The 27,956-nt window shown below is 40.8% G+C and overlaps 1 protein-coding gene across 3 annotated transcripts in view; it reads right to left on the bottom strand.

The window, feature by feature from the left end:
* The window catches only part of PRIM2 (DNA primase subunit 2), a 308,888-nt gene that overhangs the window by 240,317 nt on the left and 40,615 nt on the right, over positions 1-27,956 (bottom strand). For all 3 annotated transcript variants that reach the window (XM_043907010.1, XM_043907009.1, XM_043907011.1), the window contains exons 6-7: positions 10,024-10,119; positions 8,432-8,569 (exon numbers count right to left, since the gene is read on the bottom strand). In XM_043907010.1, coding sequence (XP_043762945.1) covers positions 8,432-8,569; positions 10,024-10,119 — 234 coding nt within the window. The remainder of the gene's footprint in view (positions 1-8,431; positions 8,570-10,023; positions 10,120-27,956) is intronic.

The following is a 27,956-nucleotide window of genomic DNA, read 5'->3' on the forward strand; positions in this document are numbered from 1 at the left end:
ACTTAAAGTAACATGTGGGTGAACAAATAAAAAGTTATTAAAAACAAACAAACAAACATTAACTGAGAGGACTGGTTAAAGGCTCTACACTTGCTGTGTGAAGCACAGAAATGCACCTTTCCCTCACCCTCTCTCCTGACTGGCCATCCATCTACTGCATCTCAGCTCCGATTCACCCTTTTTTCCCTGCTCTGTGCTGCGCTCAGTTGCTCAGTCGTGTCCAGCTCTTTGCAACCCCATGGGCTGCAGCTCGCCAGGCTCCTCTGTCCATGTGGATTCTCCAGGCAAGAATCCTGGAGTGGGTTGCCATGCCCTCCTCCAGGGGAACTTTCCAACCAAGGGATCAAATCCAGGTCTCCCGCACTGCAGGCGGATTCTTTACGAGCTGAGCTACCAAGGAAACCTGGACCCTAATACACCTGCCTTTCATTATTTCCTCAGAGTTTGAAAATCTAACTCCCCTGATAATACAACTTCTCACAAAGGCACAGTTTTCATCAAAAGATCCTAAGAATCACAATTAGAAAATATGAGACTCGGGTACGGCTCTAGCAGTTACTGGCCAACATGACACTGGACAAACCACCTGGCCTCTCTGAGCAGCACTTTCCTGGCTGTGTGAGCAGACAGTCATCTTCATCTACCTCAGAGGCTTGTGGCGAGGATCCAGAGAGATCACACAAACAGTAAAGTATGTGTAAGCAGTGAGCTTCATCTTCGTTATTCAGTATCAATCAGTCCAACAAAATGTTATTGAGCACTGACCCTAAGTTATGTTGAGAGAAAAGTCTAATTAAGACCGAGCCCTTACTTTCAAAAATCTCACATCGTAGTTGAGAAGAAAAACACTAACTAGAATAATTTCAGTGCATGCAGAGTACAGTGGGGACACAAAGGAGACAATTCAACTTAATTCCAGGACTCAAGGGAGGCTTCCAGCAGGAAACAGTGCCACAACTGAGTCTCCCAGGATCAGCGGGGTGAGAAAAGAGTTACCAAGTAAGAAGATAACATCCATATTTCACCAGTCTTAAAGCACATTCAAAAGCCAGATTCATTATAACCCACGTGGTCAAAGCTGCTGTTAAACAGCTTGAGATGTCAGCTGGGATAAAACTCTCCCATCAATTTTTATTTCCCCAGCACCATTTATTTCATCCTCTTCCACTACTTAGAATAACTTAGAATAATTTTCTAAATGTTTAGGGCAATTCTTCTCATCCTCAAAAACATTTTCAATTTTTTGCAGTTACATACTCCATGATCAAATCCTTCCTCACCAGAAAGGGCAGTAACCGCAAGAGGTTCAATTTCCCCATCAGCACAGTCCTAACAGCAGCAACTTCCCCACCTGCCAGCACCTTCAGCCCCCAGGCTGTCAGGACAGCTTCCTGGACAACCCCTCACCCGCTCCCCCGCACAGCGAGACAAAGGGCAGACGCTGAACAGCCTCGCAACCAGACTCCGCCGCGACCTACCAGGAGAAAGGCAAGCACCGCCTGAGGGAGCCAGTCACTGTCTCACTCAGATCAACCCAGACTGAGGCCAGGACTCTCCACAACCCACTGGTGATCAGGACAAATTCATTAAAATGCACCTGAATCCACTAAAGCAAAACACAGACATACCTTATACCCTACAGTTCCACTCCTAGGCATATAACCAACAGAAATGTGTCCGTCAAAGATGTCGTAGGATGTTCAGAGTAGCAGTACTAGTAATAACCCCAAGAAAGAAAACAAAACCCAAATGCCTATCAACAGCTGGCTGGGATAAATTGTGATAAAGACAATCAGAACTGAGATGAATCAAAATCATGTGTCACCTGCTAGGATGCAGAGAAAAGAACACACCATCACGTCTATGACATTCCTGCTCAGAATTTATAACTAGACTCTCAAAAGGCAGCAATAACAAATCTGAATCAACAAAGATTCTACAAATACGTAGCCTGTAATGCTTAAAAATAGCGAAGTCACAAAAGTAAAGTAGAAATTAAGAACCCCTTCCACACCAAAGGAAACTAACGTGACACTAGCAAACAGTGCTTACGATTTACATTAGATCTTTCTGAAATAAAGGACATGAGTGGGACAAGCAGTGAAACTGAACAAGGTCTGAGAGGACAGTCAGTATTGACACTAAGCTTTTGTTTTGACAGCTAAACTTGTGATTATGTGGGAAGACATCCTTATTTGTAGAAATTACATACTAAAGTACTGGGGATAATGAGACCTTACACTGAGAACTTACTCTCAAATGTTTAGGGGAAAAGTTACTGTTTCTTTACCTGCATCTTCTCATTGTTTCACAATTCCAAAAATGTATTAACCTTTTTAAGAAGTATGTTGGAAGAAGAATGAATAAGCAGGAAGGACAGCAGGAGAAAGGAATTCAAAGTTCACATGCTATGTTTCTTACCAAGAAAATACAAAGCATAATTGAAATTTGTTGGAAAAATTACTAACTTAAGAACTCATTGTTTTATCTTTAATCTCAGTACATTTAGATCCTCCATATTCTACCCAGAAAGAAAAAAAATTTATAAAATTTGCAAATAATTGCCACATACCCTTCTGTGTACTTTAGATTATTGGGAAGATAAACTGAATATCAAATATACATGGTCTTTTAGCCCATTTTTATCAGCAAGGAAAACGTTTTTCAAAAGCTCCCCTCAACAACTTCTCATATTTTCAGTCAGAACTGCAGTGTCTCACGTGCACAGACAATTTGGAAAGGAGAAGGAATTGGCCGTGATCAGTTCAAGGTGGCACAAGCTTCCTGAAACTCATGGTGATGGTTCTGGCTGTCATGCAGCTAGAAGGCCAGTACTGGCATTTAGTGGATGACAGCTAGAGATGCCCAATGTCCTAAAAATTATATGCCTGCCTCACACAAAGAAGTGCTGCCCAAAATGTTGCAAGAGACAGAGAGAAAGAACAAAACCAATCATAATAAAAGAAGGGGGCAGCCAGTCAATAGGCAGACATCGGTCTCTCCAGAGAGACTTTCAGCTGTGAAAGGCACAGCCCTTATCTGTAAGTACATTATGATGCAGGGTCAGTCACAGTAGAAACTGCTAGTAAACCGTCAAGAAACTGCTTAAGGAGCTTCCTTGGTGACTCCTGGTGGTAAAGAATCTGCCTGCCAATGCAGGAGGCACAGGTTCAAACCCTGACCCAGCAAGATCCCACATGCCTCGGAGCAACTAAGCCAGTGCACCACAACTGCTGAGCTGGTGCGTGAGCAGTCAGGAGCCGCAACCACCGAGGCCACGCGCCTACAGCTGAAGCCTGCGCACCCCGGAACCTGCGCTCCACAACAAGACTGCAACGAGAAGCCAGGCCACCACAACAGAAAAGTCCACACAGCAATGAAGAACCAGCACAGCAAAAAACAAATGAATAAAATTATTTTATAAAACAGAAACTACTTCAGAACTTTACCGAGGACAAAACACACACACAGATACACACAGGAGTAAGGAGAGAGGAAGAGCACCCAATATGCTATGTGATTTCCTAAACGGCCTCGTTTAATAAAAAGTTACTATTTTAGTGTTTCCAAATGCTGATATAGCTAAACTGTACATGTGTATGTAATCCCAGAGTCAGGAAACAAAATTACTTATACCAGAAAACAATGTAAGTTTTAACTCAAAAGGAAAGGTTGGCATTTGCTTATACTGTAATCAGTAAAGCTTAAAAAAAGCAACAGGACATAATAACTTTGAAGTTATGTACTAGACGTTCAGTTCAGTTCAGTCACTCAGTCGTGTCTGACTCTTTGAGACCCCATGGAGTGCAGCACTCCAGGCTGCCCTGTCCATCACCAACTCCCGGAGCTTGTTCAAACTCATGTCCATAGAGTCAGTGATGCCATCCAACCATCTCATCCTCTGTCGTCACCTTCTCCTCCTGCCTTCAATCTTTCCCAGCATCAGGGTTTTTTCCAATGAGTCAGTTCTCCACATCAGGTGGCCAAAGTATTGGAGTTTCAGCTTCAGCATCAGTCTTCCATGAATATTCAAGACTGACTTCCTTTAGGATGGACTGGTTGGATCTCCTTGCAATGCAAGGGACTCTCAAGAGTCTTCTCCAACACCACATTCCAAAAGCATCAATTCTTCGACACTCAGCTTTCTTTAGAGTCCAACTCTCACATCCATACACGACTACTGGAAAAACCACAGCTGTGATTAGATGGACCTTTGTCGGTAAAGTAATGTCTCTGCTTTTTAATATGTTAGTCTAGGTTGGTCACAGTTTTTCTTCCAAGGAGCAAGCATCTTTTAATTTCATGGCTGCAGTTACCACCTACAGTGATTTTGGAGCCCAAGAAAATAAAGCCTGTCACAGTTTCCACTGTTTCCCCATCTATTTGCCATGAAGTGATGGAACCAGATCCCACGATCTTCATTTTTTGAATGTTGAATCTTTTTTTTTTTTTTTTTTTTTTTTTAGTTCTACCACTTTATTGCTACCAACCCATTTCCCTCCACCCTTGTGCACACATGCTCAGTCATGTAATCCCATGGACTTCAGCCCGCCAGACTCCTCTGTCCATGGACTTTTCCAGGCAAGAATACTGGAGTGGGTTGCCATTTCCTTCTCCATGAATGTTGAATCTTAAGCCAGCTTTTTCACTCTTCTCTTTCACTTTCATCAAAAGGTTCTTTAGTTTTTCTTCACTTTCAGCCATAAAGGTGGTGTCATTTGCATATCTGAAGTTATTGTTATTTCTCCTGGCAATCTTCACTCCAGCTTGTGATTCATCCAGCCCAGCATGTCTCATGATGTACTCTGCATATAAGTTAAATAAGCAAGGTCACAATATACAGCCTTGATGTATTCCTTTCCCAATGTGGAACCAGTTGGTTGTTCTAAGTCCAGTTCTGTTGCTTCTTGACCTGCATACAGATTTCTCAGGAGACAGGTACAGGTATTACCTGTAATACCAGGTGGTCTGGTATTCCCATCTCTTGAAGAATGTTCCACAGTTGGTCGTGATCCACACAGTCAAAGGCTTTGGCATAATCAATGAGGCAGAAGTATGTTTTTCTGGAACTCTCTTGCTTTTTCAATGATCCAATGGATGTTGGCAATTTGATCTCTGGTTCCTCTGCCTTTTCTAAATCCAGCTTCAACATCTGGAATTTGTCAGTTCACATACTGTTGAAGCCCGGCTTGGAGAATTTTGAGCATTACTTTGCTAGCGTGTGAGGTGAGAGTGACAGCATACAACTCTGAAGTTATGTACTAGACATTAAGCACTCAAAAAGTGCTCCAAAAAGTACAAAAGGAAACCAGACTCAGATTAACAGACAACACCACTGAAAAGTGTGTGTGTTCCTAAGATATTATCGCTTAAGTGTCTGTTTTTAACAAGTTTCTTAAAAAGCACTGATTATGGTACTTATTTAACTCACCATCTCCAATTTCACCCTGTAGTGTTAACCTAACACTGCTTTTAGTACTTAAATATAAACAGATTCTTCTACATTGCCCTGTACCGACACAAAATTCCAATTTAGAACAGAAATCTTGGTTTTTATTTACCACAGGCACCACTAATTATTAACGGTCATAAATGACATCCATTTCCAAGGGAAAAAAGGCACAACCTTTAAGAAACAGAGGTTGTTCACAAAATCAGTCATCTCACCATTAGCATTATCAGAAGAAAGAAAAAATGACAAAATTAACCATGAGTAGAAACAAATAAAAACCTACTCAAAGATTTAAATACAAGACATGACACCAAGAAACTCCTAGAAGAGAACACAGGCAAAACATTCGTTGACATAAATTGTACCACTGTTTTCAGTTTTTAGGTCAGTGTCCCAAGGCCATAGAAATAAAACTAAAAATAAACAGATGGGACCTAATCACCCTCATAAGCTTTTTGCACAGTAAAGGAAACCATAAACAAAACAAAAAGGCAACCAATGGACTGGCTGGGAGAAAATATTTGCAAATGATGCAATTTCCAAAATATAAACAGCTCATACCACTCAATAACAAAAAAAAAAATAATAATAATAACCCAATCAAAAAATGGGCAGACTATCCAAACAGACATTTCTCCAAGAAGACACACAGATGGCCAAGAGGCACATGAAAAGATGCTCAACATCACTAATTACTAGAGAAATGTGAATCAAAACTAGCGTGAGTTATCACCTCAAATCAGTCAGAATAGCCATCACTTAAAAAGTCTACAAAAACAACAAATGCTGAAGAGGGTGTGGAGAAAAGAGAATCTTTCATGGGAATGTAAGGTGGTACAGCCACTATGAAAAACAGTATGGAGTTTCCTCAGAAAACTAAAAATAGCATTGCCTTATGAACCAGCAAACCCCCTCCTATGTACATACCCAAGAAAAACCAATATTCAAAAAGATATATGCACCCCTATATTCATAGCATCACTTATTTATAGTAGCTTAGAGATAGAAACAACCTCAATGTTTACTGACAGATGAAAGGATAAAGAAAATGTGCTATGTATATACAATGAAATACGCCTCAGCCATTAAAAAAAAAAAAATGAAATAATGCCACTTGCAACAACATGGATGGTTGCTACAGATTATCATACTAAGTGAGGTAAACCAGAAAGAAAAAGACAAATACCATGTGACATCATTCAATGTGGAATCTAAAATATAACACAAATGAACCTATCTAGGTCAAAGCCAAAGAATGTTCAAACTACTACACAATTGCACCCATTTCACATGCTAGCAAAGTAATGCTCAAAATCCTTCAAGCTAGGCTTCAACAGTATGTGAACAGAGAACTTCCAGATGTTCAAGCTGGATTTAGAAAAAGCAGAGGAACAAGAGATCAAATTGCCAACATCTGTTAAATCAGAGAAAAAGCAAGAGAATTCCAGAAAAACATCTACTTCTGCCTCATTGACTATGCTAAAGCCTTTGAGTGTGTGGATCACAACAAACTGTGAAAAATTCTTAAAGAGATAGGACTACCAGACGACCTCACCTGCCTCCTGAAAAATCTGTATGCAGAAGCAACAGTTAGAACAAGACATGGAACAACAGACTGTTTCAAAACTGGGAAAGGAGTACACCAAGACTGTATGTTGTCACTCTGCATATTTAACTTTTATGCAGAGTATATCACGTGAAATGCTGGACTGGATGAATCACAAGCCGGAATCAAGATTGCCAGGAGAAATATCAATAACCTCAGATATGCAGATGACACCACCCTTACGGCAGAAAGTGAAGAGGATCTATAGAACATCTTGATGAACGTGAAAGAGGAGAGTGAAAAAGTCTTAAAACTCAACATTCAAAAAATGAAGATCATGGCACCCAGTCCCACCATTTCATGGTAAATAGATGGGAAAACAATGGAAACAGTGACAAACATTATTTTCTTGGGCTCCAAAATCACTGCAGGTAGTGACTGTAGCCATGAAATAAAAAGACGTTTGCTCCTTGGAAGAAAAGCTATGACAAACTTAAGACAACAAATTAAAAAGCAGATATCACTTTGCCAACAAAGGTCCACTTAATCAAAGCTATGATTTTTCCGGTAGGGATGTATGGATGTGATAGTTGGACCATAAAGAAGGCTGAGCACCAAAGAACTGATGCTTTTGAACTGTGATGCTGAAGAAGACTCTTGAGAGTCCTCTGGACAGCAAGGAGATCAAACCAGCCAATCCTGAAGGAAATCAACCCTGAGTATTCATTGGAAAGACTGATGCTGAAGCTCCAAAATTTTGATCACATGATGCGAAGAGCCAACTCACTGGAAAAGACCCTGATGCTGGGAAAGACTGAGGGCAGGAGGAGAAGGCAGCGGCAGAGGATGAGATGGTTGAATGGCATCACCAACTCAATGGAAATTAATTTGAGCAAACTTCGGGAGATAGTAAAGGACAGGGAAGCCTGGCATGCTGCAGTCACAGGGCTGCAAAGAGTCAGACACTACTGAGCAACCGAACAACAACAAATGAAACAGAAACAGACTCATAGATACAGAGAACAGACTTGTGATTGCCAAGAAGGAGGGATGGATCGGGAGTTTGGGATTATCAGACACAAACTATTACACACAGAATAGATAAATATCAAGGTCTTACTGTATAGCACAGGGAACTATAGTCAATATCCTGTGATCAACTACAATGGAGAAGAGCATAACAAAGAATATACATATGCATAACTGAGTCACTTTGCTGAAGAGCAAAATTAACAGAACATTATAAATCAACTATATTTCAATAAAATAAATTTTTAAAAAAATTAAAACCTAGGAGTTCTATAAATAGAACCAATCTGAATATCATTATAATAATTATATTATTTCTTAAGTACAGAACAAATCTATCAAGAGTATGTAATTGCAAACATGAACATATGGAAATGAAGTGAATACGGAAACTAAATACTTACAGCCAAAGCCTTAGACAGTTTGGTTCTAAACTCATTCAGGATGATCGCCACAATATCCTTGTGTGGTACATAAGCAAAGCCATTTTCCAAATAGACTTTCCTTCCTCGGAATAAATCCAGAGCTTCAGCAAAAGGGATCTGAATTCAGAGTGAAACACGGAAAATGAGTCAGTACCTGTCATTACAAAATTCTCCTAAGACTTCATCAGTAGGGAATCTAAACAAAATGCCTTCTATGAAACAGTCATCAGTGCCAGCAGATCAAAAACAAATAAAAAAGCAAGATCAATTTGTACTCCTTGTGAGTAAGCAACAGCATTAGGAAGGAGTGGCAGGCCAAAAAAGGTTTTGCTTCAGAGTACATCTTTAAAAAATGAATAAGCCAAGTTAGAATGGTTTATTTCTTTTCTTATCAATTTACAAATTATAATCACTGGAGTTCCAAACTCTAAGCTCAATCCATCTAGGTACATCACACTGCCCTCATACAACATATTCCACACTTTTCTGCATCAAGTAGAATCCAAAGTATATACAGTATGCTCAGTGTAAAAACTGCCAGTAAGTAAAGTAGTTCCAAATTTCTTCATCTATGTTTCCACTCTTTCTCCACAGGAATATATTAGAAAAGTTAATCTCAATACTAAGAAATGGAAATAATAATAAATGTCCAGCTTTGCCTTTAAAATAAGTATTTGCCAGTAAACATTTTTTTAAAACTGAATACTATTCTACTTACATTTTTTAAAGTCTTAAGAACTACCATAAAATTTTAAGAGATGAGCAGATTATGATAACAGTATTAATAAATTGAAAAAAATCAACCTTGCTCTTCAATAGTTTTTCTACTTCTTAAAAATGAGGTAAGAAATTAGGTAAAAAAAAAAAGAAAAGAATCCTCATATAACCTATTGGCTCAAGTTTTATGGAAGAGTTAAATGTATATGGCCATAATTCGTCAGTGTATTCAATGACACCACACAATAACAAGATCATGTGTTTTTGCAGAAAGTTTCTGATTAGCTTACAGATGTCTACACCTAACACACAGTCCCTGCCCTGAAACGATTCACCGCGTGGTTGAGGCAACAAGGCAGACCCACATGGCAGTCCAGCAGCTGCAGAGAGCAGCAGTGACCCAGCTCCATGGGGGGTGACACAGGACACAGGGAGCGGGAAGAGGGTTTATTTCCATAATCCCGGGAAGGACAGAAGTCTGAACCGGGGGCTCCAGCACAGGCTCTTTTCTCGTGAGGCTGAGCACTTCAGTACATGTCATGACACTTGCCAGGCCCAGAACACGGGCGAGGGGTGGGGACCCTGGGGGCTCTTTAGCACTGCTGCCCCATGAGAAACGCATCCCCCACCACCACCCTGCATGTGAGAGGCAAGGCTGTGCGCAGGGAGGGGAGCTTGGCCGCAGGCAGCTCTCAGCGCCCAGGCAGGCCTGGTGTGGGTGCAGCGCAGCCCTGAGCAAGGCAGCGGGTGAAAACAACCTCCGAGCAGGAGGGGCGAGGCATCGCCCAAGAGGCTGCACAAATGCATTAGTTAAACACCATGGAACCTCAGAAGTGCTTTAAAAGTGCACCTACCTTATAGACTGACTCCAGCTCCACCTGAGTCCCACCAAAACTGGGTGATGAAGCCAGAATATCCTGTTCTCGGAAAGCCTTTTCCTCATCACTTATCTACAAGGAAACATACTTTATATCAATTACAAATTAAAACTCTGCATTCAGTTTCAATAAAGTACTTCCTATTCTAGCGAAGATTCTATACTTTTTTAAAACTCTTGAAACCCTGATATCTCAAATCATTCCTAATACAATTACTAGGTGATTTTATCATCATAATGAAGCCAAAATATGGAAGAAAATTTAAATTCAATATACTTTCAAACTTCTACTCTGCCAATTTCTGAGGACACATACCAAAAGAACAGTAGCAGAGAAACAAAGTATTATAATATGAAACAAAAGAAATTATAATAAAAATTAAGGTAATAAAGACAAAAAATGAACATTATCTCAATGTAGAGTTATGTTAATTTATTAAAATACCTATTTGAACTAAGAGTGGAATTTTCAAGACACATAAAACAATTTCAAATTTAAATAAAACACTAGTTTTTGTAAGAACTATAGTCTATTATCTCTAACTAATTATGGCTTTGAAAAAAAAGACTGATAGATATGACAAAATAAAAATCATAAACTTGTATTCAAAAAAAGAAAAGATCTACAAATGAAGATGAATTATAAATGACAAATTGTGGGAAATATTGGTATCATGTGACATCTGAGTTACTCTCAATAAACCTCAAGGTAGTAAAGCATAAATACTAATAATCCAAAAGTAAAACAAAGCCAAGATTCATATAACTGAAAATAATAAAAGTAAATTAAAATAATAGTGTGATAATATTTTCTACCTATTAAAATGGAGAAAGTTAAAGTCCACAGGGTTGGGACTATCTTTGCATAGAGCAGTTTGACAATACACATAAATAAGTTTTAAAATACAGTCTCTAACAACTTCACTTCTAGAATTAAATTAATAAGAGAACAAATACAGAGATCAGGAAATTTTCTTTCATCACAATGCTATTTATAATAATTTTTAAAAACCTAAATGCCCAGAACAGGTGTTTGGTTAAAGTACAGTACAATGTGATGTTTAAGTAAAGCAAACCATACTACTCAGATCAGCTTCTCACAGAAATCAAAGAAAATACACTGACAGAAAATTTTAAAGCATCTTCTTTAAGGCACAGAAGATTAGTACATAGAGTTGGGCCCTCTTTAACTGGGATATCATGAATAAGAGATCCTCCTGCTCTAAAGCTACAGGTCATTAGAGAAATCCCAAGTGTTGAACTTGTTTTAAGGTCATCCCTGATTCAAAGGCCCCAGAAACCTAACAGAAGCAAACTCAAATCCTCTCTGAGCAAAGTACATCCGCAGCATGCGTCAAAGGACTTCAGCAAACACATTTTCAAATACCGTACCAAGCACACTGTATTTTATAATAAGGCAAACAGTAAAACATCACTTCATGAGCAAAAACAAAAAGATTCATAAAGTACATAGATAATAACTGTGCGAGGATTACAAAAGACAAACATAATGATATCTGCATGAATGAGAAAGTGTAAAAAGTGACTTGACAAGGTAAGAGAGACAAAAACAGTGTCAGACAGGTGGCCTAGTGGTAAAGACGCGGTGCTTTCCCTACCATGGCCTCGTGTTCAACCCCTGGTCAAGGAACTGAGATCCCACAAACCACACAGCGAGCCCAAAAAAAAAGTATGAGAGAAAGACAGGCTTTTATTTTGGCTAATTCTGGCAAAGCAACTTCAAAGAGACTCTGCCACAATGGGTAGACTGTCTCTCCTCTCTAGAACCCAGGAGGAGTGAGGAGGGGACACCAGAAGCTTATCAGTCTCAACAGGGATCTGCAGCGCAGCGTCCAGGGATCTCAGATTCTGGATGGAAGTTAACAGTATCCTGACCAGCTGCACCCACAGACTAATGAAAGGAGAAAATGAAAACCTTTCCCAACAAAGATACAATTCTCCTAAGGCTCAATACACTCCTCCAAATGCAATCTCTAGCACACAGAGAAAACAAATACACAAGGAAACAAGGCTCCATGAATGGAAACCAGATTGGTAAAACCAAAAGAAAAGTGTAAGAACTGGAAAACAAAAAACAAAATTGGCTTTATTTACAGATTATATGATTAGAATCCTTAGAAAATTCAGAAGAATCCACAAATAAATTATTAGACCTACTGAGGTTTCTAGAGGTTTCTAGAGCAAGGTTTCTAGATACAAGGTCATATACAGAAAAACTAATTATATTTCTATCTGCCAACTGCTAAGTTTAATAATGGATTTTTAAAAAAACTCTCATTCATAACATCCATTGGATCATCGAAAATCAAGAAAGATCCAGAAAAAAATCTACTTCTGCTTTATTGACTACGCCACAGCCCTTGACTGTGGGGATCACAAAAAACTGTGGAAAATTCTTCAGGAGATGCGAATACCAGACCACCTGCCCTGCCTCCTGAGAAATCTGTATGCAGGTCAAGAAGCAACAGTTAAAACTGGATATGGAACAACAGACTGATTCCAAATCGGGCAAGGAGTACAAAAAGGCTGTATATTGTCACCCTACTTATTTAACTTACATGGAGAGTATATCATGTGAAATGCTGGGCTGAATGAAGCACAAGCTGGAATCAAGATTACCAGGAGAAATATCAATAACCTCAGATCAGCATATGACACCACCCTTACGGCTGAAAGTGAAGAACTAAAGAACCTCTTGATGAAAGTGAAAGAGGAGAATGAAAACGTTGGCTTAAAACTCAAAAATCAGAAAACAAAGACAATGGCATCTGGTCCCATCACTTCATGGCAAACTGATCGGGAAATAATGGAAACAGTGACAGACTTTATTTTGAGGGGCTCCAAAGTCACTGCAGAGGGTGACTGCAGCCATGAAATTAAACGACACTTGCTCCTTGGAAGAAAAGCTATGATCAACCCAAACAGCATATTAAAAAGCAGAGACATTACTTTGCCAACAAAGGTCTGTGTACTCAAAGCTATGGTTTTTCCAGTAGTCATGTATGGACGTGACAGTTGGGACTATAAAGAAAGCAGAGCATCAAAGAGTTGATGCTTTTGAACTGTGGTGTTGGAGAAGACTCTTATGAGTCCCCTGGACTGCAAGGAGATCAAATCAGTCAATCGTAAAGGAAATCAGTCCTGAATATTCATTGGAAGGACTGATGCTGAAGCTGAAACTCCAATACTTTTGGCCACATGATGCGAAGAACTGACTCACTAGAAAAGACCCTGATGCTGGGAAAGATTGAAGGCAGGAGGAGAAAGAAGAAAATGAGATGGTTGGATGGCATCACCGACTCAATGGAAATGAGTTTGACCAAACTCTGGGAGATAGCGAAGGACAGAGGAGCCTTACATGCTATATAGTCCATGGGGTTACAAAGAGTTGGACATGACATAGCGATTGAACAACAAAGATGTTTTGGTTTAACTCTGGCATATAATTTGAATTGAGACTGGAGTCTCAGGAGTCTAATGCATTTCTGTAAACTAATAACTATCAGAAAAAGAAATTAGGCAAATCCCATTTTGCATCAAAATAAAGACAATATCTGGAAATAAATTTAACCCAGGAGGCTAAAGACCTGTATCTGAAAACTATAAGACAGTGATGAAAGAAAATGAAGACAATATAAGCAATTCGAAATACATTAGATGATCATGGAATGAAAGAATAAATACTATTAAAATGTCCATAGTACTCCCAAAAATCTACAGTCAATGCAATCCCTATCAAAATACCAAAATACCAAAATGCCAAGAATAGCATTTTTCACAGAACTAGAACAGTCCTAAAGAGTCCTAACTAGAATAAGTCCTAAAATTTGTGTGGAGTCACAAAAGACCCCAAATAGCCAAAGCAATCTTCAGACAGAAAAACAAATTTGGAATGAATATCATGCTCCTGATTTCCAATTGTACAACAAAGCTACAGTAATCAAAATAATATGGTACTGCCACAAAAACAAACAGATCAGCGGAACAGAATGCAGAGTCCAGAAATAAGCCCACACTTTTCTGATCAGTCAATTTACTACAAAGGAGCCAAGAATTTACAACAGGGGAAGACAGTCTCTTCAATAAATGGTGTTGGGAAAACTGGACAACTACATACAAAAGAATGAAATAGCCATTTTCTAACACCACATACAAAAAATAATTGAAAATGGGTTAAAGATTTCAATATAAGACCTGAAAGCATAAAACCCCTTGCATTCCTATATGCTGACAATGAAAAACAGAAAGAGAAACTAAGGAAACTGTCAGAAAGCATTTAACAGGAGGCTTCCTGTGTGCTGTTTTGGATCTGTTAATATTCAGGAATTAAGAGGAGGGACAAGCCTTTCCCTGGGCCAAGGAATCCAGGCATCTCCTTCGTTAGTTTTTCAATACGGTGATAAGCACCCTCTTCCTTCTTATGAACCATACAGTAAAAGTGAATGTTTATGTTTTGTAAGTCTGGAATTTTAATCTTTATCTTTGCTAAGAATAACTATCTTGTAAGAAAGTATATATGCCCACACCATGTTGATTAAAACACCTTTGCTCCATCAGAGCTCGGGTCCCCGTGTCTGTCTTTCTTTCTCTCTCCCTCTCTCTCTATTTCTGGCTGATTCCCTGGAGTGCAAAAGCCAGCTGCATAACCCAGGGAATATTAGCCTCTTTCCTTCTTTCACTATCTCATCATCGGCTCCGGACCACTAGGTTCCGGTCCAATAAAGGACCAACAGGAAACAACCCCATTCACCATTGCAAGAAAAAGAATAAAATACTTAGGAATAAATTTACCTAAAGAAACAAAAGACCTATATATAGAAAACTATAAAACACTGATGAAAAAAATTAAAGATTACACAAATAGATGGAGAAATAAACTATGCTCATGGACTGGAAGACTCAATATAGTAAAAATGAGTATACTACCAAAGCAATCTATACATTCAACACAATTCCTGTCAAGATACCAATGGTATTTTTCACAGAACTAGAACAAATAATTTTACAGTTTGTATGGAAACATAAAATACCTCGAACATCCAAAACAATCTTGAGACAGAAGAATGGAACTGGAGGAATTAACCTTTCTGACTTCAGACTATACTACAAAGCTACAGTCACCAAAACAGTATGATATGGCACAAAGACAAAATATAAATCAATGGAACAAAATTAAAAGCCCAGAGATAAATCCATGCACCTATGGACATCTTATCTTTGACAAAGGAGGCAAAAATATACAATGGTGAAAAGACAATCTCTTTAACAAGTGGTGCTGGGAAAACTGGTCAACCACTTGTAAAAGACTGAAATAGAACACTTTCTAACACAAAATACACAAAAATAAACTCAAAATGGATTAAAGATCTAAATGTAAGACCAGAAACTATAAAACTCATAAGAGGAAAACACAGGCAGAACACTCGCTAACAAAAATCATTGCAAGATACTCTATGATCCACCCACCAGAGTAACGGAAATAAAAACAAAAATAAACAAATGGGACCTAATTAAACCTAAAAGCTTTTGCATAACGAAGAAAACTATAAGCAAGGGAGAAAAAAAATAGCAAACGAAACAACTGACAAAAAATTAATCTACAAAATATACAAGCAGCTCATGCAGCTCAATACCAGAAAAATAAATGACCCAATCAAAAAGTGGGCCAAAGAACTAAACAGATATTTCTCGAAGAAGACATACAGATGGCTAACAAACACATGAAAAGATGCTCAACATCACTCATTATAAGAGACATGCAAATCAAAATCACAATGAGGTACTATCTCATGTAGGTAAGAATGGCTGCCATCAAGTCTACAAACAATAAATGCTGGGGAGGGTGTGGAGAAAAGGGAACCCTCTTACACTGTTGGGAATGCAAACTAGTACAGCCGCTATGGAGAAGAGTGTGAAGGTTCCTTAAAAAACTGACAACAGAACTTCCTATGACCTAGCAACCCCACTGCTGGTCAAACACACTGAGACCAGAATTGAAAGAGACTCGTGTACCCCAATGTCCACTGCAGCACTGTTTACCCTAGCTAGGACATGGAAGCAACCTAGATGTCCATCAGCAGATGAATGGATAAGGAAGTTGTGGTACATATACACCATGGAATATTACTCAGCTATAAAAACAAGAATGCATTTGAATCAGTTCTAGTGAGATGGATAAAACTGGAGCCTGTTATACAGAGTGAAGTAAGTTAGAAAGAAAAACATCAATACAGTATATTAATACATATATATGGAATTTAGAAAGACCCTATAAGCAAGACAGCAAAGAGACACAGAGGTAAAGAAAAGACTTTTGGACTCTGTGGGAGAAGTCGAGGGTGGAATGATTTGAGAGATTATCATTGAACATGTATATTAACATACATGAACTAGATGATCAGTGCAAGTTCAATGCATGAAGCAGGGTACTCAAAGCAGGTGCACCTGGAGAACCCAGAGGGATGGGGTGTGGAGGGAGGTGGAGGGGGGTTCAGGATGGGGGACACATGTACACCGGTGACTGATTCATGTCGATATATGGCAAAACCCACAATATTGTAAAGTAATTAGCCTCCAATTAAAACAAATTAATTAAAAAAAAAAAAAACCAACTCCCAGAAGAGAATAGTATGTTCTCTGACATTAATCTCAGCAATTATTTTGGATCTGTCACCACAGGCAAGAAAGACAAAAGCAAAAATGAACACATGGGACTACATCAAACTAAAAAGCTTTTACAGAACAAGAAAAACTATAAACAAAACAAAAAAGACTGCTTATTAAATGGCAGAAGATATTTGTAAATTATAACTGATAAGGGGTTAATATCCAAAATATATGAACAATTCATATAACTTAATGTCAAAAAACAATTTGATTAAAACCTGGGGGAACTTCCCTGGTGGTCCAGTGGCTAAGACTCTGTGCTCCCAATGCAGGGGGCTGGTGTTCAATCCCTAGTCAGGGAACTAGATCCCCCATGCCGTAACTAAGAGTTTGCGTTCCACAACTAAGACTGAGAGTAGCCAAATAAACAAACAGATTAATAAAAAGAAAAAACAAAACTGGGCAGACTAACCAAATAGATAATTCTTCCAAAGAAGACAAACAGATGGCCAACAGGCACATGAAAAGATGCTGAACATCACTACTCACCAGGGAAAGGCAAATCGAAACCACAGAGATATTACTTCACACCTGTCAGAAAGGTTATTATCTAAAACATGACAAATAATACACTGTTGGTGGAAATGCAAACTGGTGCAGCCACTATGGAAAACAGTATGGAGATTCCTTAAAAAACTGAAAATAAACCTTCTGTAAAACACATCAATTCTACCCAGGGGTATTTATCCAAAGAAAACAAAAACACTAACTCAAAAGATATATGCACCCCCATGTTCAATGCAGCATTATTTACAATAGCCAAGATATGGAAGGAATCCAAGTGCCTACTGACAGACAAAAGGATAAAGATGTGGTACATATATACACGATAGATTATCACTCATCCATGAATGACATCTTTCTACTGTAACAACATGGATGGATCTAGAGTGGATTATGCTAAGTGAAATAAGTCAGAGAAAAACAAATACCATATGATCTCACCTATATGTGGAATCTAAAAACCAAAACAAAAGAAGAAGCACAGACAGAAACAGACTCATCAATACAGACAATGAACTAGTTTTTGCCAGAGGGGTGCAGGATAGGGCAAAGGGCAAATAGGTGAAGGTAATTAAGAGGTACAAACTTATAGTTAAGTCATGACGATACAATGTACAGCATAGGGAAAATAGTCAGTAATACTGTAATGACTTTGTATGGTGACAGATGGTAAGCAGACGCATGGTGGTGATCACTTTGTAATGTACACAAACAATGAATCATTATGTTGTGTAACTGACAATAATATGACACTGTAAGTCAACTATATTTCAAGTAAGTAAATAAAGTGAAATTTTTCCTGAAAATAAACTGGTTTCTAAGAACTTGTCATTTTATTAAACTAACACAGGACTGGTCTTTAGAGGGGTGTACAAAATAAGTAATAAAGTTAGCTAGGCTATCACTACAGCACCTTACAATCAAGGTGTATTATGCCTCCCAAATTAACACCTTCCTGAAAAGAAGTATATAGCAAATTGGTCTAAATAGAACTGCATTTCCAGAATGACTTACTTTTCTATTCCAGGGGTGCTCCACCTTCAGTCTGGTTAACTGTCAATCAGCAAAGACCCTGAACATTTGAGCCCTAAAAGTTTCCTTTCTAGCACTACTGACAATCCCCCAACTCAACCACTATTTTCCACAACTACCCACCAAATACTAAGTACCTGAATGTTTCAAATGGTATACAGGGTAGTGGTATAATCTTTTTTCAGGCAAAAAATTACACAGGGTTCTAACAGTTTTGATAAAGTTATATGTCCTTATTTTATAATCATGTTGTTTTACATGCTCCTTAGTAACAGAATTAAGGATTTGGGCTGTGGTATCTCTTTCTTTTTGGTATTCTTCATCAAACCCAATAGGGAGACCAGGCTCCCTCTGCCAGCACTCCTGAAAGGGTCAGGAGTGAGCGCTGGAGCAGCAAACACCCCCACACTGAACAAGCAGGTGGTGGAAGCAGTGTGTGTAGACTGCCCTCTGCTCGCCCGTGCAGAGTTCCTCTCTGAGGGGGTTACACAGCCGCTACCTGCTGCACTCACAAGCAGTCACACGACTTGCCAGTGAAATATGAGCAGAGGCAACACATGTCACTCCCACACCAACACTTTACAAGCATGCGATTAACTGGGTTCTCTCCTTGCTCCATCACAGCAACTGGTGAAGTTCCAAACAAACAGTGCTTAATCCACCTGAGTCATGGCACCCAAATGACACAGGGAAGGGCCACCCCTGGCCCACAGGAGATGCAGAGCAGGAACAAGAAACAAACCTTTTAGCAGTCTCTGAGGCCTGGGGTCATTTGCTAACACGGCATCACCTATCTTGACTGACCAGTCATCTCCCTCCTCTCTGAATCACACATTTTCATCAATAAATTATCTTGAGCACGTAATTCCAGTATGTTTATAAATTACATACACATATCACTGTACATTAGGTACTGAAGACATGTCTGTCCACACCCCCAAAATGTAAAATAAATGATATTAAAAATGTATAAGTTGTATTACTTACAGCCTTCCCACACTCCCAAGTGATCGTCTTGGGCACGCCACTTTGAAACCACTAGGCTATTACCCTGGCCACTAAAGTAAAGATATAAACAAATGCTTTCCAGAGATTTATTCTATAAACTTTCAATCATCAATATTCATTCATGTTAATAAACAGTTTGGCCAGTTTTCTTCTTGAATCCACACAGCTCTCTCAAGACCTTAGTCCTTAAACATGGCTATATCTCAGATTCGCAGTGGAGCTTTTCAAAATTACAGATTCTTCACACCACTTAGACCTACAGATTGAAGCACAGAGGTGTGTATTTCTTTAAAAGGTCCTTTAAGGACTCTGAAACATACCACTAGTCTAAAACAGTAAATCCCAGGGAAAGAATCTTTTCTAAAATAAATTTATCATGTTCTAGAAATACTGCCATCAATTCCAGCATTTGATTTTTTTTTTGTAGAATTGACTCATTCTGAAACACTGCAGACCTACTATGTACCAAGCACAATTTCCAGCAGATGGAATCCAGCTATTAAACAAGCCAAAAAAAAAAACAACGCTGCTTTCATGCAGCTTATATTTTAATGCGGTGGCACAGACAAAAAACAATAAACTATCAGGTTGTGATCGATGGTGAAAATAAAACAAAGGGATGTGCTCCGGATGGGACGGATTTATACTTCAGCTGTGTAGTCAATTAAAGCCTCTCTGGAGAAGTGACACTTAATTGGAAACCCGAATGACAAGAGCATCCCAAGCAGAGGTGACAGCTGGTGCCGAAGTGATGGAGAGAAAGAAGGCTACTGGACGAGAGGAATGGGAGACGATGAAGCGGGGGCCAGAGTGGGACAGACAGGGCCTGAGGCCAGGACAAGCCTTTGTGTTAACAACGGTGCACGGCGCTGAAATTTGAGGCAGAGGGAAGCTCTGCTCTGATTTACCCCGAGATTTTAAGCTTGCTCTGGTGCTAAATGGAGAAGGGATTGTGTTGTAAGGAACTGTACTGCAGGAGAAACAGCCCTACTGTCAGTCGGCAGTAGGGAAAGGATACAGACCTCAACAAGGGAAGCACATCAGGAAACACAAGTGGGCAGAGCTGAGGCATGTTTGGGAGGCAGCAGGGCTGACAGGCCACAGATGGAGTGGGGCAGAGCAGACGCCCAGGTGTGCGCTTCAGCCACGGGACAGATGCAGACACCACTTACTGACTCATCTTTTTCTTGATCCGCATCCTCCACTACCATTTATATTTTGTCTCTATACATACTTATCACACGTGCCTTGTTGCAAGTCTCCTCAAATCCTTTGAGGGAAGGGGCATGGCATCAATAAATACAAATAAGTGATTTCAAGTACCCGTTTTTCTTAAAATGGAACATATCTATATAGCAGGTAAAAAGCAATAATCCAACAGTATTAAAACTTCTAATTTTATTAATATTAAATATTAATATTTAGTATTATTTACTACAAAATTAATTTAAAATATTGACAGTAAAAACCTAATTGAAACAATGGGAAGACTGTTTAAAGAATCCAGTGTATTAATAAAGCAATTAGGAGTCGTTTATGATGAAGTTAACAATATGTGGGAAAAGCAATACTGAAAGCAATTATCATGATGTTAATAGTTCTCACTATTGTTAATAAACACTGGTCCTACATGGATAGTAAACACTGTGATCTGTGGAGGGCATGCATTTCCCAAACGCCTTGTGACCTAATCATTACCCCTACTGTGGGGACTGAGGATGGTGGCAAACGCCTTGACTCTGCCACTGAGAGCTGAGATCTACTGGCCTCCCCGTGACTGGGCTGGCCTGGGGCTGCCTGACCACCAGGGCACGGAACAGGGTGCCATGGCCCTCCAGGCTGCATCTCTGAGGGAATGACAGCTTCCATCTCTTGGAGTCCTGGGCCACCAGGAAAGAAGTCCACCCCTCACCTGCAGAACGCCATGGAGAGGATCCCAGCACTGTCCAGTCTTCTAGAAGTCCTCACCCAGCACAAGGCATGAGTGAAGCTGTCCTGGACATCCTAGACCAGACTGGCTCACGGAGCCCCATATGACACCATGTGAAGTAGAAGAAATGTGCTGTTGAGCCCAGTCTGAACCCCTGACCCTCAAAATTGTGAGATATAATAAAATGGAATTGTTTTAAAACAGTAGGGTTAGGCTGTGGTTTTAAGTTTTAATGTTAGTTTTCAGAATTGTTGTTTTAAGCTTGTTGACAAATGCTGCTGCTGCTGCTAAGTCGCTTCAGTCATGTCTGACTCTGTGCGACCCCATAGACAGCAGCCCACCAGGCTCCGCCATCCCTGGGATTCTCCAGGCAAGAACACTGGAGTGGGCTGCCGCTTCCTTCTCCAATGCATGAAAGTGAAAAGTGAAAGTGAAGTCGCTGAGTCATGTCCGACTCTTCGCAGCCCCATGGACTGCAGCCCACCAGGCTCCTCGGTCCATGGGATTTTCCAGGCGAGAGTACTGGAGTGGGTTCCCACTGCCGTCTCCGGTTGACAAACGTTACACAGTAATGAATAACCAGGCTTCTCTGGTGGCTCAGATGGTAAAGAACCTGCTAGCAATGCTGGAGACCCTGGCTCGATCTCTGGGTTGGGAAGATCCCTTGGAGAAGGAAATGGCTACCCACTCCTGTATTCTTGCCTGGAAAACCCAGGGACAGAGAAGCATGGCTGCTATAGTCCAAGGGGTCTCAGAGTCGGACATGACTGAGCTACTAACCAGAACACTTATCTACCTAAAATAAAAGTTCATTTAAAACATTTTTTTTTTTTTACTTACAATCCAATTCTTACAAAATACTCCCCTCATTTAAATGTCCAGAAGAGAATCAAATAAAGGGAAATATGAAAAAAATTAAACTGTTAATAACTGGTAAATCTCTAGGGGAAATCTCCACTTACAAATTATTTGTCATTCATTTATAGTTGCCCAAAACATACAAAGTCAGAAAAATGAATAATAATTTAATATCCTGACATTCTAATTAGTATGCTGATATCTCAGTAACTTTGCCAACATGATCCATGTAAAAATCAATCATCTGGGTATTTTCTTACTGCCCTTTTCTTTAACAGCATAGGCACATTTGGAATACACTAAAATTTACACCAAAAAGGAAAGATTAATCACTTGCACTCAAGCACACTTCTCCTCTCACCATCTGAGCCACCAGAGAAGCCCTAGGTTGGACGTAACAAGCCTAGACACACGCAAGCAGCTCAGTCTGAGAGAAGTATCAGGAAAGCATTCCAGCCACCCCACACCACCCAGCAAAGCTCCTCAGCACCTTCGAGGAGGGGACAGTGCCAACAGGTGACATGAACAAAAGTAAGGTGCTACTTGTAAACAGTGTTAACTCAATCACAGCAAAAGCTTACGGAAGGCAAGCTGACTCCACCAGCAGTAACAATGGAAGGCAGCAGTGACACAGAGAAGGTGCGGTGCCCTCCTGCCACCGCAGCAGGAGGGCAGATGCTCCTCGGGACCAGCGTGTCCCCAAGCCTGGGGTCGGGGGGTGGGGCACACACCCCGGGGGCGGCCAGGTGAGGGGAGGGACAGCCTCCCAATGGCCGGGGGGGAGGGGGCACGATGCCCAAGGCCCAGGGCTCGGCCTTGCTCACAGGAGCAAGAGGTGTGCAGACGGAAGGAAGCACGTGCCGCGGTGGAAGACGGGTGACAGGGGTCCACTCCAGGCACCTGTCTTCAGAGCCGAGCACAGAGGCCGCTCACTCCCACAGCCGCAGATACACCCGAAAGGTGCCGACAGCACCACTGGGCAGTGGCTTTGGCGGAGGTTTACAGATCATCACTAACAGTGTAGCCATGCAGCTCTCACAGCATCAAACACTGAGATTTATTACCAATAGCTTGATGCCACTGAAAGGCCAGAAACCAGGAAGCCACATGGAGCACAGAAGATGGAAGAAAGTCACTCCCAGTTAATCAACCTCAATTAATCAGTCAATCTCGCTTGCTCTCTCTCACACACACACACACTCCACCTCAGATCTGAATTGGGGAACAGCACTCAACAGTGGCCACTTTATGGGCTGAGTCACTCCTAGGCTGGTGCAATTTAGGAAAGTACCAGTAAATATAGCAAAATATAAAGTAAAGTAACAATGAGTAAACATCACATTATGTAATAAATGATGCTGAGTACATAGAAAGCAATGCTAAGAAAATTTATTTAAAAATTCATCTCTGTTCCTGAGACCAAATGTAAAAATATATTACAAAAGACAATGGGTTAAATATAAAAGTATTGAACCTTAGTGAAATAAGTGGCAGAGAAAAATCAGATTATTTTACTCCACTCCAGTTCAGTTCAGTCGCTCAGTCGTGTCTGACTCTTTGCGATCCCATGGACTGCAGGACGCCAGGCAGCCCTGTCCATCATCAACTCCCAGAGTTTACTCAAACTCATGTCCATTCAGTCGATGATGCCATCCAACCCTCTCATCCTCTGTCATCCCCTGCTCCTCCTGCCTTCAACTTTTCCCAGCATCAGGGTCTTTTTCCAACAAGTCAGTTCTTTTCATCAGGTGGCCAAAGTACTAGAGTTTAAGCTTCAGCATCAGTCCTTCCAATGAATATTCAAGACTGATTTCCTTTAGGATGGACTGGCTGGATCTCCATGAAGTGCAAGGGACTGAATCTCAAGAGTCTTCTCCAACACCACAGTTCAAAAGCATCAATTGTCTGGCACTCAGCTTTCTTTATAGTCCAACTCTCACATCCATGAATGACTACTGGAAAAACCATAGCTTTGACTAGATGGACCTTTGTTGGCAAAGAAATGTCTCTGCTTTTTAATATGCTGTCTGGGTTGATCATAGCTTTTCTTCCAAGGAGCAAGCGTCTTTTAATTTCATGGCTGCAGTCACCATCTGCAGTGATTTTGGAGCCCCAAAAAATAAAGTCTGTCACTGTTTCCCCATCTATTTGCCACCCCTCCAACCAACAGGCTAAAAAACCCTGAGTCAGAACCCTAGAGCCAGAACTGAAACAGCTTTGACCAAAGTTCTCAATGAATCTTTTGCACGATTATCTTCACATATGTCCTTTGTCCTTGCCCTTAGTACCCAAACTCAGACCTTCCAGAGACCCCAGCATACTCCCAGTCCCTCTCATCTCTTTTACCCCAGCCCTCTACAAGCCCCCCAGTTTTCGGCATACCCACTGAGCTCACGCCAAAATATCTCCCACTGTGCCCTCCTAACCAGCCACCTACTCCCTTCCCAGGGCTCCTGCTCCACCTAAGTCAACACAGACTCACCCCGACTCCCCCGACTCCAGCCAGCACTTCCCCACATCACTCGAGGCCCCAAAAGCATCAGCCCTCCCCACGGAGACCCTCGTCACAGTTCTCACAGGACTTAGGGTTTTTCAGGATATGGGATTTTCAGGGCTAAACGTAGGAGAGACAGAATCCAAACCCAAACTTTGCTGACCCAGTATCAGCTCCCTTCTTGCCACTGTCCAAAGTGCCTCCCATACCCACGTGAAGACCGGAACGTTCCAGGCTCACGGTCCCAGCCCACTGCCCACCCCTCCTCCACTTCAGCAGCCTGCAGGCCACACACTCTCCCCAGCCAGACACCTCACCCACCATTCACAGCCCATCATCCCCACTCCACACAGTCCGTGGGCCCATCAAAGCCTAGTTTATCCCAGGTCTTGAAACTCACCCTGGTTTCCATTTTCATCCCCCAAACACTCCGTTCTCCAATGATACCAGCCGGTATGACTCCATGCCACCATGACTTTCATCACTTTGATTTTGCACATATTTTCTAGATCTGAAACATCCTTCCATACCCTGCTTTTCTGCAGTAAAATGGCTATGCAGGTAACGTTATCTACACAGAGTTTCTCCCAATTTCATCAACAAGTTACTCTCTTTTCTGTGCTTGAACATGCAGTGCTACAGCATTTACACTCTGTACCACAAGCACGTGTGTATCTTCCTCACCATAACACGAACCTAAGCAAAGATATAGGGGCTTTCCCTGTGGCTCAGCAGTAAAGAATTCGCCTGCAATGCAGAAGACGCAGGAGATGCGTGTCCAATCCCTGGGTTGAGAAGATCCCCTGGAGGAGGGCATAGCAACGCACTCCAGTGTTCTTGCTGGGAAAATTCCACGGAGAGAGGAGCCTGCTGGGCTCCGGTCCATGGGGTCACAGAGTCGGACACGACTGAAGCAACCGAGCACACATACACAAGAAGAGATAAATGTGTCTATTTATTTTTATATTCCCAGCTTCTGTCATCATAACCTGGTAAAATGTTTACCGACTAGAATATACAAACTACAAAAGGTGACGATGTTCAAACTGAAGAAATACAGAAAAAGAGAGTATTTTGTATAGTAAAACTTCAAATGACTAAAAATTTTTGAAAGCATATAATAAAATAATTCATCACATCATAAAAACAGATAACTCACACAAGAGGTCATAAGAATTCATAAATGAAAAAAGATGTTCAATTTTCATAGTAATCAGACTACTCAAGAGGTTACTACAGTAGACTAATAAGCAACAGTAAAGTAATCCAAGAATTAGAACACTGTGATAGAAATGGAAGAAAAAGATAAGCAGTAAGAAAGATGGAAAGGAAACCCCCAGAAGTGAAAGACACAGATCATGCCAGGTGAAAGCATGAGCAGTGCCTTTAATAAAGACGGTTTTCCTGAGACAGTTGTTCCAGATGGGCACATGGACAGTTCAGCAAATTAAAGCAACAGCCCCCTTAAGAGCGGTCCTCTCTGCACCCAGCCTGCACAGAGGCTGCTCAGCCCCCGCTGGGGGAGGCGGTCTTTACATTTCCAGCAGCCAGGAGCTGACAGAGGCTCCTAGCTCCAGCCCTGGGCCCTTAATCAGTTGCAGATTTCTTAAGTTACTCAGATCTACTTCCCACTGAAAACAATGAAAAATACTGGATAAACCATTAAAAAATAACTAGTTTAAGAGCACTAAAAAATTGACAGAACAAGGGAAACTGCCAAGCCAAATTTTGAGGACACCTGAAACCCAGGAGAACAAAGGCCACTTTTGCCCTGAGGGCATTAGCCATCAGCTGATGCTTCAGAACCACAGCCTCAAGGGGCAAGGCGGCAGAAGTCAAGATTAACACCCTCAGACCATGGACTCCTAAAAGAGACCCTGACCCTCCCAGAGGACAACACCCCAGGGGAAGAATGAACCAGCATGACTCCCCGTCCCTCCCCCCAAGAGCGGGCTCTCTAGGCATCAGACAAAGAGGAGAAGAAAAAGGCAGGAACAGTCTTGAGAAGCTGTGGCCACTCTAGGCAACGTCCCCACACACACATACAGAGCGCACACATCCAGGAGGAACGGTGCTAAGGTGACTTAACAAGAGTCCCCGACTGGTGACACCCCAGGACTGTCAGAGGCCACACACTGCCTCTCAGAGAGCACACTCACCCTAGGAACACCCAGAACCGTGTACAGGCAACAACCAGGCATAGAAAACCAGGCTGAAAGCAAGGCAGCACAAGTTAGAGATAAGCACAACCTGTAACATTTAGAAAACAGAACAACAAATTTTCAAATATCAGTAAGGAACAAGAATGTGCAAAAACTAACAACAGTTCTTTAGAAGAACTTCAAGAAACTACAACAGCCAAAATTTAAAACAAATGGAGGGACTCCCCTGATGGTCCAGCAGTTCGGAATCCGTCTGCCAAGGCAGGGGACAAGGATTTGCTCCTCGGTCATGGAGCTAAGACCCTACATACTGAGGGGCAACTAAGCCTGCACGCTGAAACCGCTGAGCCCAGACACCACACCAAGGAAGTCATGTGCCGCAGTAATAGACCCAAGCAACTAAAACCTGATGCAGTCAAATAAAGAAATAAACATTTAAAAAACAGACACATGACCGCAGCAAAACAGACAAAGCAGGACAGAGAGATAACAAACTGGGAAGTAGTTCAGGAGAAATCTGTAATTCAGCAGAGATAACGATTTAAAAAAAGAAACGGCATATAATATGAGAATGAGATGTGAAGGACTGGCTAAGGACTCCAATACATTTACTGGAATCCCAGAGAGAGGAGAAAGAAGGAATGGAGGGAAATTTTAAATCAATATAGCCGAGAAAGTCCAGAATTAATATTAGACAACCAATCTACAGATCCAAGAAACCTAGAGATACCCTAACAGGATAAATTAAAGAATTCCACTCCTAGCCAAACTGAGAAAGTTTAAATTAAACAGAAGTGAATCAAACAGTATCTTAAAAGCATACGATAAGTAGGCTGGTGATCTGACCCTCAAAGGAGCAACAGTTACTCCACCAGCTGACTTCTCAAGCAGCCAAAGAAGCCAGAAGACAGCAGAGTCATATATTTTCAATGTGCTAAAAGCATCTGCCAACAAAGAATTCTTCTTCATCCAGCAAAAATACCCTTCAACAGGAAACAATGCAATCTCTTTTCTTGTTTTTGTTTGGACAAGAGGCATAGTCATTCAAACAAAAGAATAATAATAAAGCCTAAAAAATTGTACTTCACCTCAAACTAGTACAACCTGAGAATAGCTTAACATTTATGGGAAGATTAACATTAATGCTTTCCTGCACATCTTATATATACAATCACACATTTTCTATTATTATTAACTGTTTACTTATATAATTGTGTCATGGTTCTTCAACAGAT

The sequence above is a fragment of the Cervus elaphus genome, chromosome 7, assembly GCF_910594005.1.
Source record: "Cervus elaphus chromosome 7, mCerEla1.1, whole genome shotgun sequence".
NCBI lineage: Eukaryota > Metazoa > Chordata > Mammalia > Artiodactyla > Cervidae > Cervus > Cervus elaphus.